Genomic DNA, 14,160 nt, shown 5'->3' with positions numbered 1-14,160 from the left:
TCAGTGCCTTTTCGGTGTTTTCAGCTCTCTCCAGTAACGCCATCCGTTCGCATTCGGCGGCTGCTACGGCGGATTTGATGCTAATCATTAGATCCCTAATCTGCCCGTGCACGTTGCCCTTCCTTTTCTCGAATTCGTAGCTCTAGAAATTCGCGTAGAAAGCTCAATTTTTTTGTCTAGCTTCATCACATCCAGACTTCTGGTCTTCTTGGATAATGCTTGATTTCGGCGTGCGCACATGAAACCCTAGCTTTCTTTGGCGTCCAATTGGTTTGTCGCCGCTCGTGCTCGGTATGACCTCCCTGGGCTGCTATCGCTGCTGCTGTTGCGTTTGCATTGGCTGTTGCACTGGGTCATTTTGCTGGGTCCGCGACCTCGCGACCTTTGGCGAACGGGTTCATCCATAATCCTTAACTTTAAAGTCATTAATTCGCACGGGCTTCCGCCCCTTTAGATCTCTTTCGAAAATGCTCCAACCCTATGTGCGGGGTTGGGAATCGAGCCCGGGCGAGCTGCGTATAAGGCAATCGATTTACCAACTACACTAAGCCCGCCCCATAATTTCTTCATTTCAAAATGACTAAAAGTAAAAAATATATATAATGCTTTATTTACAACAATCTCAAATATATCACAAAACTACTCCAAGAATAGTATCAAAAAACATCGTGTCATCGTCAGTCTTCGTCGGTGCTATAAAAAGTACAGGAAAAAATCATTAAAATTCGATTTTAAACAATTCAACCTCACCTCATCATATCCGCAATGTGATCCTCAATCAGCACTGACGTATTGGCATCCCGTTTCTTAGTAGCTCTGGGCCGCATAGCTTTGCTGGATGAAGGCGTCGTCGAATCACCGCTTACATTGGACGATATTGCCGTCGCAATCTGTAAATCCCTTCTGTTGACCTTCCGCCGGAATGCCCGTTCACGTATCGAGGACCGCTTGGCACCGATACTTTCATTGGACCGGGCACTATCTAGCTCGTTACCTTGCTCCTGGCCGGCTACCGCACTAGTGACAGTACCTTCGTCAGTGCCGAGAATTTTGATCACTTCATCGAGATCAACGTGTAGATTTTGCATCAGGTTCGACTGGGGAATTTTGTCGGCGGAGCTGCTCGCAGTTTCTGTGTCATAAAAAGTGACAATGTAAGAGAGAGAAAAATGAAACGAGTCAATGGTGTACACGGTTGGTAATACAATTAGTTAGCGAGGAAGCCCCTATTTTAATAGAAAACAAACTAAAATGCTTCTGGGTACAAACCGCAAATATGACCGACTTGCGTGACTTTTAAAATTAAAAATCCCCTTCCTATCTCGATGTTCAAATAACTCGCATGCGACCGATGCATTTTCACGCAATTGTTTCGATTTATAATTTCCAGTAGTACACTAGCAAATCAACCACCGGCCGTTGACACGGAACATGGGTCAAGCCCAGAGTCTTTTTTGGGAACTCGACTTGGAAAACAATTCTTTGTATTTCGTGGTATTCTCTACGCTCAGCCACCCATTGGAAACCTACGTTTCCAGGTACCGAAACCAGTCGCAGCTTGGAAAGATCTGCTGGAATGACCGATTCGCCTTCTGGGACTTACTGCGCCTGCGTTCTACGGATAAAAAATAAACCAATGCAATGTCTAATCATAGAACCTACCATCCAGCGACTCCTTCATCTCATTGTAGGCCATCTCCAGTGCATCCAACGCCGTAAACAGACCGGTATTTGATTTCATGACCCCGAAATCACTTTCAGCATCTTTGATGATTTTAAACGACTCCCGTACCTTATCATCAAACCGATTACTTTGCAATCCTTTAACAAAGAACGGATCATATCCGTGCTCTTTTTCATCCTGCACGAACCGAAAGGCGTCACCAACCAGCAACTTCCAAAATATAACAGTAATTTCCTGCGAATCCTGCTCCGCCGTTGGATTCCGCACGAACCGTTTAAACGACCGCCAATCGGCAGGAGTGACGCGAATCTTACAGAACTGATTGGTCGGTTGTTTGAAATACAGCGCGTACATCAGATAGAACGAGCCAATTTTCTCCAGCGGTTTCTTCGAACAGAGGAATATCTGCTTTACGATCAGCAACGCTTCGTTGATGAATTCGACCAGTTCAACGTCAGTGTTACGGCCGCTGTAATACGGATAGTTTTTAATGCCCAAATGCTTGCAACAAAATGTTTCCCAAGACTTACTGGAACACGAACTGAAAATTGACTCTTTTCCACTCGTGACAAAAGTATCGAAATTCCATCGATTCATGTTTGGAGAAATCGTTCAAAAATGAGAAACAATCCTCCCGGAAGCCGCGGGAAATTTCACTGACCATTTTAGAGCAACTTTTCACTAAATAATTACAAATAAAATTCGCCGGTTTGAAAACCCGGATTATGCATTGATAAACAACAAAGGTAAACAGCAAACCTGTATATGACTTCCGTGATTTTAGACTTTCGTTTCGCCCAAAGACGATGCTCTAAATAAAGATACGCGGAGACAGCGATGCCACCGTGGAAAGCATCAGAAAATTAGTAAAAATTGTGCAAAGCGAAAATGAATTCGGCAGAGTTTCTGCCAGTATTTCGCGCGATTTGTGCGAGAATTCTGGCAAAGAATTCGCACAAATTCAACAACCGGTTAAATTAACCGATGCTGCTCACTTTTAACCTGAATCCAGCGAGGAATGTACGGCCATTCTCACCCTGCCGAAATTTTCCGAACAGTGCTGCAATTTTTATTAATGAAAATGGAGTCATGTTAATTTATTTTATGTCAAAAATATTTTGTATCTTAAATCCACTATATTGATGAAGGGTACCGTTTTTCCATGTCATAGGTGTTTAGGGAAGATTTGATAAAGTCATTTTCTGAAAAATTTTAGATTATGGTGTGGTTTCTGTCTTATTTTGTTAAAGTTAATCCATTACAACCCAGCGTATGAAATTTCATATGCAAAAACAACACATTTCTGGATCATACTTGTTATACAATAAAGGCGCCTTTGAACTTCTGGTCTTCTGTGAACGTTAATTAATACTCTATAATTTATAATGTGAATGATCAATAATCTTTTTTTTTCATAAAATTTCATTGTGTTTTCGAATGTCAAAGTTGGAGAAAATTCAAACCAAAGCATGAACAATACATATTATTAAATTTATCTTCTAAATTACTAATTGTTGTTTCGGATTGAGAACGAATGGCTATGAGAGGTGTGAAAGATGTGGCTCTGTGCGAAAAAAATAAAGAAATTTGTGAAACAATTGCGAAAACTCTGTTCAAGGTATGAAATTTCATACGCTAGGCTGAACCGATATCTTTTTTTCCTAAGGCAAATTTATTTCCTCTTAAGGATCCTGAGAGGATTCACATTCAGTTCCAAAGTGGTTATTTTGTTTTTCCTATACTTAATTCGGCATAATATGAGGGCTCACGAAGTATTGTATAGATAACCAAAAGTTTTAACATAGCTGGGCTATAATGGGTTAATCAACCACGTATACGATAAATGCATGATACATACTTGTTTCGCTTTGCCACACAATTTCTGTTCAATTTAGTCATTTTTTACTTTTTTAACGATGGTAACACAGAGAACAGACATCCATGATCGAACAAAAATATTTAAAAAACGTGTGTAAACATTTGAATTAATATACGAAAAAAACTAGCGCCGCCACACCAACCTATCCCAACTATCCGTCAAATCGATTCCGGAACCGGTTCGAAATCCTGGATGGATTCTGCATGGAATCTAGCTCAAAGAAAACAACCGATTCCGACTCTATCGGTTGACGCATTTGAGCTGGAATTCATGCTGGAAGTCCGAATCGGTTCCGGACTAGTTTGACTGGGTAGAGGAATAACCGCTGTCAATTCTGTCGCACTCAGCCACAAAAAAACATGACGACAGTAGCGCACCTGGTTTAGATATCCAAACTACCTTCGAAACCGTTAGAGATTTTACACAAGTTGAATGCTGAAGATGGACGTCTGTTCTCTGTGATGGTAATTTTATTTGTCAAAAGTAATGATAATCTTTTCCTATAAATATTGCAACACTGCCAAACATCGTTTCGCTATCCCTGCCGTAACATTGCGTACGGAGCCAAAAGTCAGAATCAACCAATCGGGAACTGGACCATTCTGCCGTAAAATTGAAACAAAAACGCCCCCCCCCCTATTGTCGCGTCTTGTCTTAGGTGCTTATGCCAAATAAAAATAACCCTGTGGGAAAAAGGGGAAAACACAAGGGGTGAGTCGCTTAGCACAAATCGAATTGTGCTCACAAATAAACAGCGTGGTAGCTTGTGCCACGATGTGCCATGGTGTTCAGTAAAAGATGGGTGGGTAATGTCTGCGACATAACCGGAGAGATGTAGAATACATAAGGAACACGTTCTTCAAATATGTTGATACTCATTGAAATTTTCGGACAAAAGGTGATTTGGGCGAGGAATATTTCAAATTATTCTTTACAAAAATGATGGTGGTCCTGAAAAGGACCGTTTTTGTTGGCGTTGTTGGCCTTGGTGAGGGAGATGGCTAAAGATGAAATGAATTGTTAGCATGAGGAAGTCGCATAGTACTGGCAGAACTGATAATAATTGATTCCTGAAAATCAATTTTTCTTTATTCATGTAAATTATACATACTTACAAATCTAATAGAAGATTCCTGGTCATATTCGAAATTTTCAAATAATTCTCTATGGTAATAATGATGGTTCTGAAAAAACCTTTGGTTTCGGCGTTGGTGTTGATGGTGATGCGTTGGATCGTTGGATATATTTGGCATGATTGTTACGTGCCTAGCGAACTGTTTTGTAGCCTCGAACAAAACGACAAGACTGGCTTCTTCGGGTACCATTACGGCTGAACTTTATAAGCTTAGCTCGACTTTGAAATCCTGCACAATCTCACGAATCAGACGCTGGTAGGGCCATTTTGTTTGCTACTAGCACGGAGCTGCACAACAAAATTATTTAATGCAGTTAGTTGACGGAGGCTGCCAAAAACCTCGAATAGAAGCATGCGACTTCAATGTTTCTCTTAAACACATGCAATTGAAGCAACACTGATCACTAGAGGGATGGTGATGGAACACTCACATTCGTTTTGGTTATACTGATAATAGCAGCAGAAAGGAATGGAAAAGCAGTGCACGAAACGAGCGAGAGGATAATTTAAATTTTTGTTCCGTGTGCAAGCTACTTCTTTCCACACAACGTATTATGTTACTTGTTGAAAATATGTTACACATCTTAAAATGAAAGTTTCAGTTTAACTCTCACTAGAACACAATTGATTTGTCCTGAAAAGAACCGTTGCTTTGATTGTAATTTACGCTTACTCCCAGCGGACACTGTGAGCCAGTTTGGTTTCTTTTGTGAGAAAGTTACGTACTTGGCGCACTATTTTGTATCCTCAAACAAACTGACCAAGTAGGCATCACTGGCTTCATTACGGCTGAGTTTTGAAGGCGTAGCACGACTTTTAAGTAATACACAACCTTACGAACCAGACGCTGGAATGTTAGCCAGCGGATTAGTTGCTCCGTTGCCCTTTAGTTGGGGCGAAATACTGGCATGGGGACAGTTCCTGATCGGTAGTTGGTTGCGATGGGCACCCAGTAGCTGGGGCATTTTTTCGGACCGTCATCATTGCCAACTGCTTTCCTCCGGTGGACTGGCTGCTTGCTAGAGCTTGAACGAATACGAATGATGAGAAAAACCGACCGACCAATATTCATATATGAACACACGAGAAAGCACTACTATCGCTCTCTCGCTCGTTTTCGTGCCATTCCTGTGCCTTTCCTTTCCGTTCGGCTACCAATACTAGCATAACCAAAACGAATATTCTGTCTTTCCATCGCCTTAGTGGCCAGTGCTAGCAAACTTGCATGTTCAGTTTTTCAATAACAACATTCCAACAATATTTTCAAAGAATGTTGCAGATTTGAAAAGAAGGAAGGAAAAGATTTTCACAAATTTAAATTCTTTTGTGTTATTTGTTAGCGCTGCTAAAGGCTATTTAGTTTGCTACTAGGGAGCTGCACAAACAAATCGATTTATGCAGTTAATCAACGGAGGCTGCCAGAAAGTTCGAATAAAAGCATGCGACTAGTGTACTTTGCACGTTCTATATTTTATCAATACTAGAGAGGATCAATAAAATAATTCAAATTGTAATAGCGACATGCAATTGTGGCAACACTGGCCATGGGATGGTGGGGGAACACGCACATTCGTTTTAGTTATGATGGTATTAGCAGCAGAAAGGAATGGGAAAGCAGTGCACGAAAACGAGCGAGAGAGGATAATTAAAATCTCTTTCTTTCTTTCCACACATCGTATTTCTTATATAGCTTTCTGAAAATTATTTGTTATATACCATAAAATGTAAATTTCAGTTTTTATTGGAACACAATTAATTGGTCCTGTAAAGAACCGTTTATTGTTTTATTGCGGGAGCATAATTCAGACGCTCTCCCCGCGGACACGGTGAGCCAGTTTAATGTATTTGGCCTGAATGTTATGCGCTTGGCGCACTATTTAGCATCTCGAACAAACCGACCAAGTAGGCATCGTTGGTTTCTCGGGGCATCATTACGACTGATCTTTGTAAGCGTAGCTCGACTTTGCAGTCCTGTATAATCTCACGAACCAGACGCTGGAACGATAGCCTACAGATTAGTTGCTCTGTCGCCCTTTAGTTGGGGCGAAATTCTTGCAGGGCGACAGTTCCTGATCGGTAGTTGGTTGCGATGGGTCACCAGTAGCTGAGGCACTTTTTCGGACCTTCATCATTGCCAACTGCTTTCCTCCGGTGGACTGGCTGCTTGCTAGTACTTGAACGAATACGAATGATGAGAAAAACCGACCGACAGATATTTATATAATCGCACTAATATGCACTACTATCGCTTTCTCGCTCGTTCTCGTGCCATGCATTTCCTTTCCGTCCGTCTTCTAATGGCCTAACCAAAGGAATATGCCGTCTTTCCCCCACCAACTGCTCTCGTCAAGCAACCCAATACGAATAATCATAGGAACAAACATGTAGTAGACCTATATATAAACTTTTCATTATTTTATTGTTCGGTTGGTCCACCATATTGACGGCTCTGTGCGGGATGGGCTGAAAATGTTCACTTTTCCGAGTCGTTTTCGAAAGATTTTTCAAAACACATTTTTTTGTTATTAGTGCATGTTATACATACTTCAAATTTTAATACAGCATAGAGGAACATATTTTCAACAAATTGGCCTAAAAATCAAATCATTCTGTTAAGTATGATAAAAGTTATTAACGTTCAAAATCTGACGCGGCGCCACAGCCGATATTTTGAAACGGGACCCCTATATTGAAAACTTAAATGTATTCTACATTAAAACAAAAGCAATGGTTGCTATGATTATTTAACTACACTTTGTTGACAGTTTTGGAGTTGTCAGAAGTGTGCCTCATTGTGCCACACATTGTGATAACGAGTGAAATGATGATGTATTACTGTGAATCGTAATCTCATATCGTGTTTTCGTAGGTGATGCAGTGTGTATGGCACATTGTTCTAAGCGATTAACCCCTTTTGGGAAAACATGTATTCATTTTTTCTAACAGGGCATCATTTGTTGTGAAACTCGATATGTTAAACGTATCTGATAAATTTTATGCATAGGACATATTTGGTCTATCTAAAGAGACTAGAATAACAAAGAGTCGCCATCTTAATTCAATGAAAACAATTCAACTAGCAACCAAGCTACAAATTACAACCAATACTGCAAATGTGCAAGCCTCACAAAACTTTTTTTGTTAATCCGTTAGTTTCTTCTAGCCAATATAAAAATCTGATGCGACTTCTGGTCTGCTGAGTTTCTCGACCACCCTAATAAACATCGTATGATTTAAGAGCCTAACAACCTGTTCAGAGTATCATCCAAACATTATGTGGAATCGTATACACGTTAAAGTTCATAAATTTTATTTTTTTGGGGCAGCTAAAACATAGTTATATCCGCAAGAATTGTATTTTGCACTAGCAAAACCATATTAGACCAAGATTAATTGCAATTTTTTTCGATTGCAAGCGAATCCACAACAAAGAGTGGCGCGGTTAAAGTCTTGTACATATGTTTCTGTCTTGTCAGTTTCCAGGAAACAAAAGAGCTTTGATTTGTTTTGCTGATTTAGACCAGTAACGGAACGACTTTCATTTTAAATGTTTGCATCATTTGGTATTCGTTACCTTCATGCTGAATTTCGTCCTCGCATCAAACAGCCATTTTCTCGTTAGTGTTTCTAAACGCGATGGTCTCAGTGGTATTGTAACAAATTTGGTTTGAGGATATAACCACAGAGAACAGACATCCATGATCGAACAAAAATATTTAAAAAACGTGTGTAAACATTTGAATTAATATACTAAAAACACTAGCGCCGCCACACCAACCTATCCCAACTATCCGTCAAATCGATTCCGGAACCGGTTCGAAATCCTGGATGGATTCAGCATGGAATTTAGCTCAAAGAAAACAACCGATCCCGACTCTATCGGTTGACGCATTTGAGCTGGAATTCATGTTGGAAGTCCGAATCGGTTCCGGACTAGTTTGACTGGGTAGAGGAATAACCGCTGTCAATTCTGTCGCACTCAGCCACAAAAAACATGACGACAGTAGCGCACCTGGTTTAGATATCCAAACTACCTTCGAAACCGTTAGAGATTTTACACAAGTTGAATGCTGAAGATGGACGTCTGTTCTCTGTGATATAACTTTTACCTTTAAAATATTTAGTAATTCTAATTCGATAGAAAGATGAACGACCACTTTGTTTTCAGTAATGGCGTTTGGTCACGGATTTCTTACAATAATATTTTATTGCGTCTATTACCAACGTTTCGAAGGTCTATGCCTTCATCTTCTGGGCAAAAAACACGAACAATAATAAGACTAAGATAATATTGTTCGTGTTTTTTGCCCAGAAGATGAAGGCATAGACCTTCGAAACGTTGGTAATAGACGCAATAAAATATTATTGTAAGAAATCCGTGACCAAACGCCATCTCTCATTACAGTAATTCTAATGAATTGGATAACAATACTCCCTTAAAAACAATGCCACATAATGCTAAACATTTACGATTAACAACACTCTTGTTCGTTTGGAATGACATTGACAGTTAAATTGGAATTCCAAACGTTTTGTTTGTTATTCTAGTCTCTTTAGGTCTATTCACTCATTGAATGCTTACTAGGAGCAAATACATATTTGTATTTGCTAGGAGTATATGCTAGAAAATGCATCAAAATCACAGCAGAATAAAAGAGGCGGGAATAGAAAGTATGCTCACGCAGAAAAATTTATCATATTTAAACCAAAAATATGTGTTATTGAATCCAATCATTTATTGTTTATCACTTTAACAAACAAACTTTTTGGTTTGAAAATATTTTTTTATTAGAACAACAGCAAATTGTTGCTTTCAATAAATACATTTTTAGTATCAATAATTTTCTTTTAATTTCAATAAAATAATTATTGAAAAACGGAACGATAATTTTTTTTATTGAAACAATAAATAAATTTTATTGTATTCAATAAATAATTTTATTGTCTCCCGACCAATAATTTAATTTATTGAATTTAATGCAAAATTTTATTGAACCTACAAATCTTTTTTCTGCGCGTATGTATATTTTTATTTCGCAGTGTAATCTATTTGAAGGGAAAAAACAATGTCATGAAACTGGCAACACATGATCAATCTGCTAATTTTTATACCCAAACAATGGCTAATTCCACTTTACAGTGCAACTTGGAAAATCGACGAACTGTGAAATATGTTTGCTCGATTCATTCCCTAGCTGTCAAAAAAAGTTCAGAATCAGAGATGCCAGATTTGCAGACAAGTCTGCAAATTCGCAGACTTTTAATTTAAGCTGCAGATTTTTTGGGTGACGCAGATATTTGCAGATTTTCTAGTTTGGTTGCAGATATTTGCAGATTTTTAAGTTTTGTTGCAGATATTTGCAGATTTTTGAATATAAAGGCTTTTGGTTACACTAGCTTTCCTGACATTTTTTGTTCTTCCCAGACTTTTAAAATTATTATTGCAGACATTTGAAAAAAGTACCTGGCATCTCTGTTCAGAATCGGCATCCACGGCATAGAAACGGAACGGCGTAAAAATATTTTGTGGAATTTCAGTAAATATTCAAGCGTAATTCGCATCCAAAATGCCGTACGCGAATCAACCTTCGGTCACGATTACCGAACTTACGGATGAAAATGTGAAATTTGTGGTGGAAGACACGGAATTAAGGCAAGTAAACTGATACTGATAGAGTACTGACAATGCTAAAGTCGTTATGTTCCGGTTATCTTTCAGCGTCACAAACAGTTTGCGCCGAGTTTTCATTGCCGAAACACCGACACTAGCCATCGATTGGGTCCAACTGGAGTCGAACACAACGGTACTAGCCGATGAATTTCTTGCTCATCGTGTTGGGCTGATTCCACTGATTTCCGACGAAGTGGTAGAGCGGATGCAATACAGCAGAGACTGCACCTGTTTGGATTTCTGCACCGAGTGCAGTGTGGAGTTCACGTTGGATGTTAAATGTAACGACGAGCATACGAGGCACGTAACGACGGCCGATCTTAAATCGAGCGACCCTCGAGTGCTACCTGTTACCTCCCGACATCGTGACGACGAAGATAATGAATATGGGGAAGGAACTGACGAAATTTTAATTATCAAGTTACGAAAAGGACAGGAATTAAAGCTTCGTGCTTACGCTAAAAAGGGTTTTGGCAAAGAACACGCCAAATGGAACCCAACCTGCGGCGTATGCTTCGAGTACGATCCTGACAATTCGATGCGACACACGCTTTTTCCGAAGCCGGATGAGTGGCCGAAGTCGGAACACACTGAACTGGAGGATGATAAGTACGAGGCGGACTTCAACTGGGAGGCTAGACCGAACAAGTTCTTTTTTAATGTGGAGTCTTCGGGAGCCCTTAAACCGGAAAATATTGTTATGATGGGTGTGCAGGTGCTGAAGAACAAGCTTTCCAATTTGCAGACACAGCTTAGCCACGAGACTCAAACAGACGCATTGGCTATTTAAGCATGTTGTCTAAAATATCAAATTTAAACTATTATTAAACTTCATTATTAGAATAGAACAGTAAGTGTACGCCGTGTTTCTAATAAATTGAATATAAAGAAATGCTTTACTGGACACTCCTTGATTTCCATTCATGACCGCTATAAACCTAGTACACGAAATTCAATTACATTTTATTGTTCCTTTTATACAATTAAGCCTATTAAACTCCCAAATTATCGTACCTTTCCACCTAGTAGTCGTCACTATCATCCTCATCTTGGGACAACTGCTTCTGGTAAAGTTCTGCGTTTTGCTGAAGACTGTACCATTGCTGCTGTTCGGCAGCTGCCTGTTCTTCGCGGGCCTTGGCAAAAAGTTCTTGCTGTTGTCTCAGCAGCTCCTCCTCCGGAATGCCCAAGTTTTCCAACCGAGTGCTTTGCCTTCGCCGTTTGGCTGCCACCTGCTTGCAGTCATTTAGTACCGCTTCAGCTTCGTGTTTGTAATCCTTGAACCCCAATCGATCTAGTGCTTCCAAAACATGCTCCGCGTTTATTGTTTTCTTGTTTCTCAGGTTGCACACTTCGTTCGCTTCCGAACTGATCAGATGGATGAATTCCGTGCAGCAATTCAGGATTAACTCACGGCTCTCGTTTGCTACTCGTATCGACGGGACCTGTAATGAATGGAAAGAGGTAAGCATTACGATACTTATCAATTTAAGCATTTTTTGAAAACCTACCAATTCCTTAATGATTTTGTTGATACTAGCCCGAGGCAACGTAAGCTCATCCTCCTCTGGATTATTGGGTGGACACAGTTCGTCGTGGGGATCCGACATTATGACTCTCGGCAACACCACCCGGTGAGACAAAGGAAGCTTTATCCGAATAAAAACCTAAATAAAAAACGAGTTAACCGAGGATTTTGTGTTTCAATCACAGTTCAAAATAAACAAGCAACATGGCCGAAGTGAATGACCAAGACACTAAAACAGTAAAGGTAGGTGACAGCTAAGACAAGACAATCAGGGTGGCCAGATAGAACTCCTTAATATATGTAGGGTCACCCTCTAAGAACGGTTGGTTTCAAAATCGTCCAATGAAGGACGTTCGTTCACTCAAAAAAAAGTAAACGTTATGATTTTACACATAGATTTTTGCAATTAACGGAGGCATATAGACACTATTTGCTGGCACATAAACCTAATGTGTGTATTTACAAGAAATATTAATCTTACATTCACATTTCATAACTATTTGGCACATAAAATCCCATTCTATAACAATATGCACATATAACTTATGTGTGTTCATACATAGTTTATACAGTTGACACATAGAAGATATGTGTGCGCGAGATAACAATAGCATTTCTTCTTCATATGAATTTTAAGCGGTTTGAAGCAAATAAAATTAACGTTTGGATTTTTTTCAGTGTTGGACCAATTTGGACAACGTCCAAATAACCGTTCAACAAACGTCCATTGTTGGACCCGTGTTGAACGATTTTGAAACAATTTTTTGGACGTCTCAGAGGGCACTAAAAGTTTATCGGTAGTTATCGGTAGGCCGGGTTGTTGTCCCAAAAACGTAGTCACAGAGAACAGACGTTCATCTTCAGCATTCAACTTGTGTAAAATCTCTAACGGTTTCGAAGGTAGTTGGGATATCCAAACCAGGTGCGCTACTGTCGTCATGTTTTTTTGTGGCTGAGTTCGACAGAATTGACAGCGGTTATTCCTCTACCCAGTCAAACTAGTCCGGAACCGATTCGGACTTCCAGCATGGATTCCAGCTCAAATGCATCAACCGATAGAGACGGAATTGGTTGTTTTCTTTTAGCAAGATTCCATATTGAATCCATTGAGGATTTCGAACCGGTTCCGGAATGGATTTGACGGATAGTTGGGATAGGTTGGTGTGGCGGCGCTAGTGTTTATCGTATATTAATTCAAATGTTTACACACGTTTTTTAAATATTTTTGTTCGATCATGGATGTCTGTTCTCTGTGATGAATCGATCGCTCAGTTCGCTCTCCGTCTGAAGCACGATGCCGTCAGTTGCAAATATGGCGACTTTTTCGATCGAATAGCTGTTACATGGATTAGAATCCAGAGGAATGTGTGATGAAATCATTGCACGGAGTCCGGCGACGTTTGAAGCAGCTTTTGACATGGCAAATACGTTGGAAGCAACCCGCAAGGGACGTGAGAGCTGCTGATTCACTTGTACTCGAGTCAACAAACAAGTTGGGCTACGAGACTCCAAGAACAAGAAAAGGTAATCGTGATTTACTTCGTCATCATTCTCCTCGACGGGCAAGAGAAACGCAGAAACAATGTAAACAAACCAGGGAGCGATATAGCTGCAATGGTTGCGGAGGTCAACACCAGCGGAATTAATGCCGATTCCATGACGCAAAATGCTTCATCTGCACAAAACGAGGCCACATCGCAAAAGTATGTAAGTCGACAAAACCACAACAGGATCAATCCACCGACAAGGTGGAAGAAAATCTTTCGGCTGCGGATATTGACATGGTACAATCGCTAGGTATAGTTCATGATATCGGCGCACCAGGTAAGCAGATAATCAATGTTAAGATTGACGGATCCAATCTGGCAATGGAGCTGGATACGGGAGCCCCCTGTGGAATAGTTAGTGAAACCACACTGCGGGCAATAAAATCGATCTTTACGCTAGAACGAACGGATAGGCAGTTTTCAAGTTACACCGGGCATCCCATTCAATGTCTCGGGCGGGTCCCAGTAAATCTCACTGTCGGTCCCACCATGCATAGACTTTTGTTGTATGTTGTAGCAGGAGATTCGGACACACTTTTTGGACAAGAATGGATTTCGCATTTCATCGATGAGATAGATTTAAATCGGCTCTTTTTAACTGTAAAACCAGTCCTAAACCTAAGCACTGGGGAACCGAAAATATCTCATGACCAGGAATTACGGCCCTTGCAGTTGTTAGCGGATTATGACAACGTCTTCAGTAGCAGTCCGGGCGA

The 14,160-nt window shown here is 40.2% G+C and overlaps 3 protein-coding genes across 3 annotated transcripts; 1 reads left to right on the top strand and 2 right to left on the bottom strand.

The window, feature by feature from the left end:
* Positions 1-604: 604 nt before the first annotated feature.
* Positions 605-2,410, bottom strand: LOC131690725 (snRNA-activating protein complex subunit 1). The gene is made up of 4 exons (XM_058976682.1): positions 2,215-2,410; positions 1,663-2,153; positions 751-1,132; positions 605-693 (listed from the first exon to the last, which is right to left on the bottom strand). Exons 1-4 carry the CDS (start codon positions 2,346-2,348, stop codon positions 678-680), a joined length of 1,023 nt encoding a protein of 340 aa, XP_058832665.1. The 5' UTR covers positions 2,349-2,410; the 3' UTR covers positions 605-677.
* A 7,769-nt stretch (positions 2,411-10,179) lies between these two features.
* LOC131691352 (DNA-directed RNA polymerase II subunit RPB3) lies at positions 10,180-11,275 on the top strand. Its single transcript, XM_058977671.1, has 2 exons — positions 10,180-10,351; positions 10,418-11,275. The coding sequence occupies exons 1-2, from the start codon at positions 10,266-10,268 to the stop codon at positions 11,157-11,159; spliced, it is 828 nt and encodes a 275-aa protein (XP_058833654.1). The 5' UTR covers positions 10,180-10,265; the 3' UTR covers positions 11,160-11,275.
* A 36-nt stretch (positions 11,276-11,311) lies between these two features.
* LOC131691353 (protein Dr1) lies at positions 11,312-12,127 on the bottom strand. Its single transcript, XM_058977672.1, has 2 exons — positions 11,881-12,127; positions 11,312-11,814 (listed from the first exon to the last, which is right to left on the bottom strand). The coding sequence occupies exons 1-2, from the start codon at positions 11,977-11,979 to the stop codon at positions 11,392-11,394; spliced, it is 522 nt and encodes a 173-aa protein (XP_058833655.1). The 5' UTR covers positions 11,980-12,127; the 3' UTR covers positions 11,312-11,391.
* Positions 12,128-14,160: the final 2,033 nt, after the last annotated feature.

The sequence above is a fragment of the Topomyia yanbarensis genome, chromosome 3, assembly GCF_030247195.1.
Source record: "Topomyia yanbarensis strain Yona2022 chromosome 3, ASM3024719v1, whole genome shotgun sequence".
Taxonomy (NCBI): Eukaryota; Metazoa; Arthropoda; class Insecta; order Diptera; family Culicidae; genus Topomyia; species Topomyia yanbarensis.
This window is presented reverse-complemented; position numbering and strand designations above follow the sequence as displayed.

Excerpts from the sequence above, each read along its gene's own strand:
- LOC131691352 (XM_058977671.1), top strand. The coding sequence starts at position 10,266 with ATGCCGTACGCGAATCAACCTTCGGTCACGATTACCGAACTTACGGAT. Across the intron at positions 10,352-10,417 it reads GTGGAAGACACGGAATTAAG|CGTCACAAACAGTTTGCGCC; the intron begins GCAAGTAAACTG and ends GTTATCTTTCAG.
- LOC131691353 (XM_058977672.1), bottom strand. The coding sequence starts at position 11,979 with ATGTCGGATCCCCACGACGAACTGTGTCCACCCAATAATCCAGAGGAG. Across the intron at positions 11,815-11,880 it reads ACAAAATCATTAAGGAATTG|GTCCCGTCGATACGAGTAGC; the intron begins GTAGGTTTTCAA and ends CATTCATTACAG.
- LOC131690725 (XM_058976682.1), bottom strand. The coding sequence starts at position 2,348 with ATGGTCAGTGAAATTTCCCGCGGCTTCCGGGAGGATTGTTTCTCATTT. Across the intron at positions 2,154-2,214 it reads AATTTTCAGTTCGTGTTCCA|CGGCCGTAACACTGACGTTG; the intron begins GTAAGTCTTGGG and ends TCCGTATTACAG. Across the intron at positions 1,133-1,662 it reads GATGAAGGAGTCGCTGGATG|AAACTGCGAGCAGCTCCGCC; the intron begins GTAGGTTCTATG and ends TTTATGACACAG.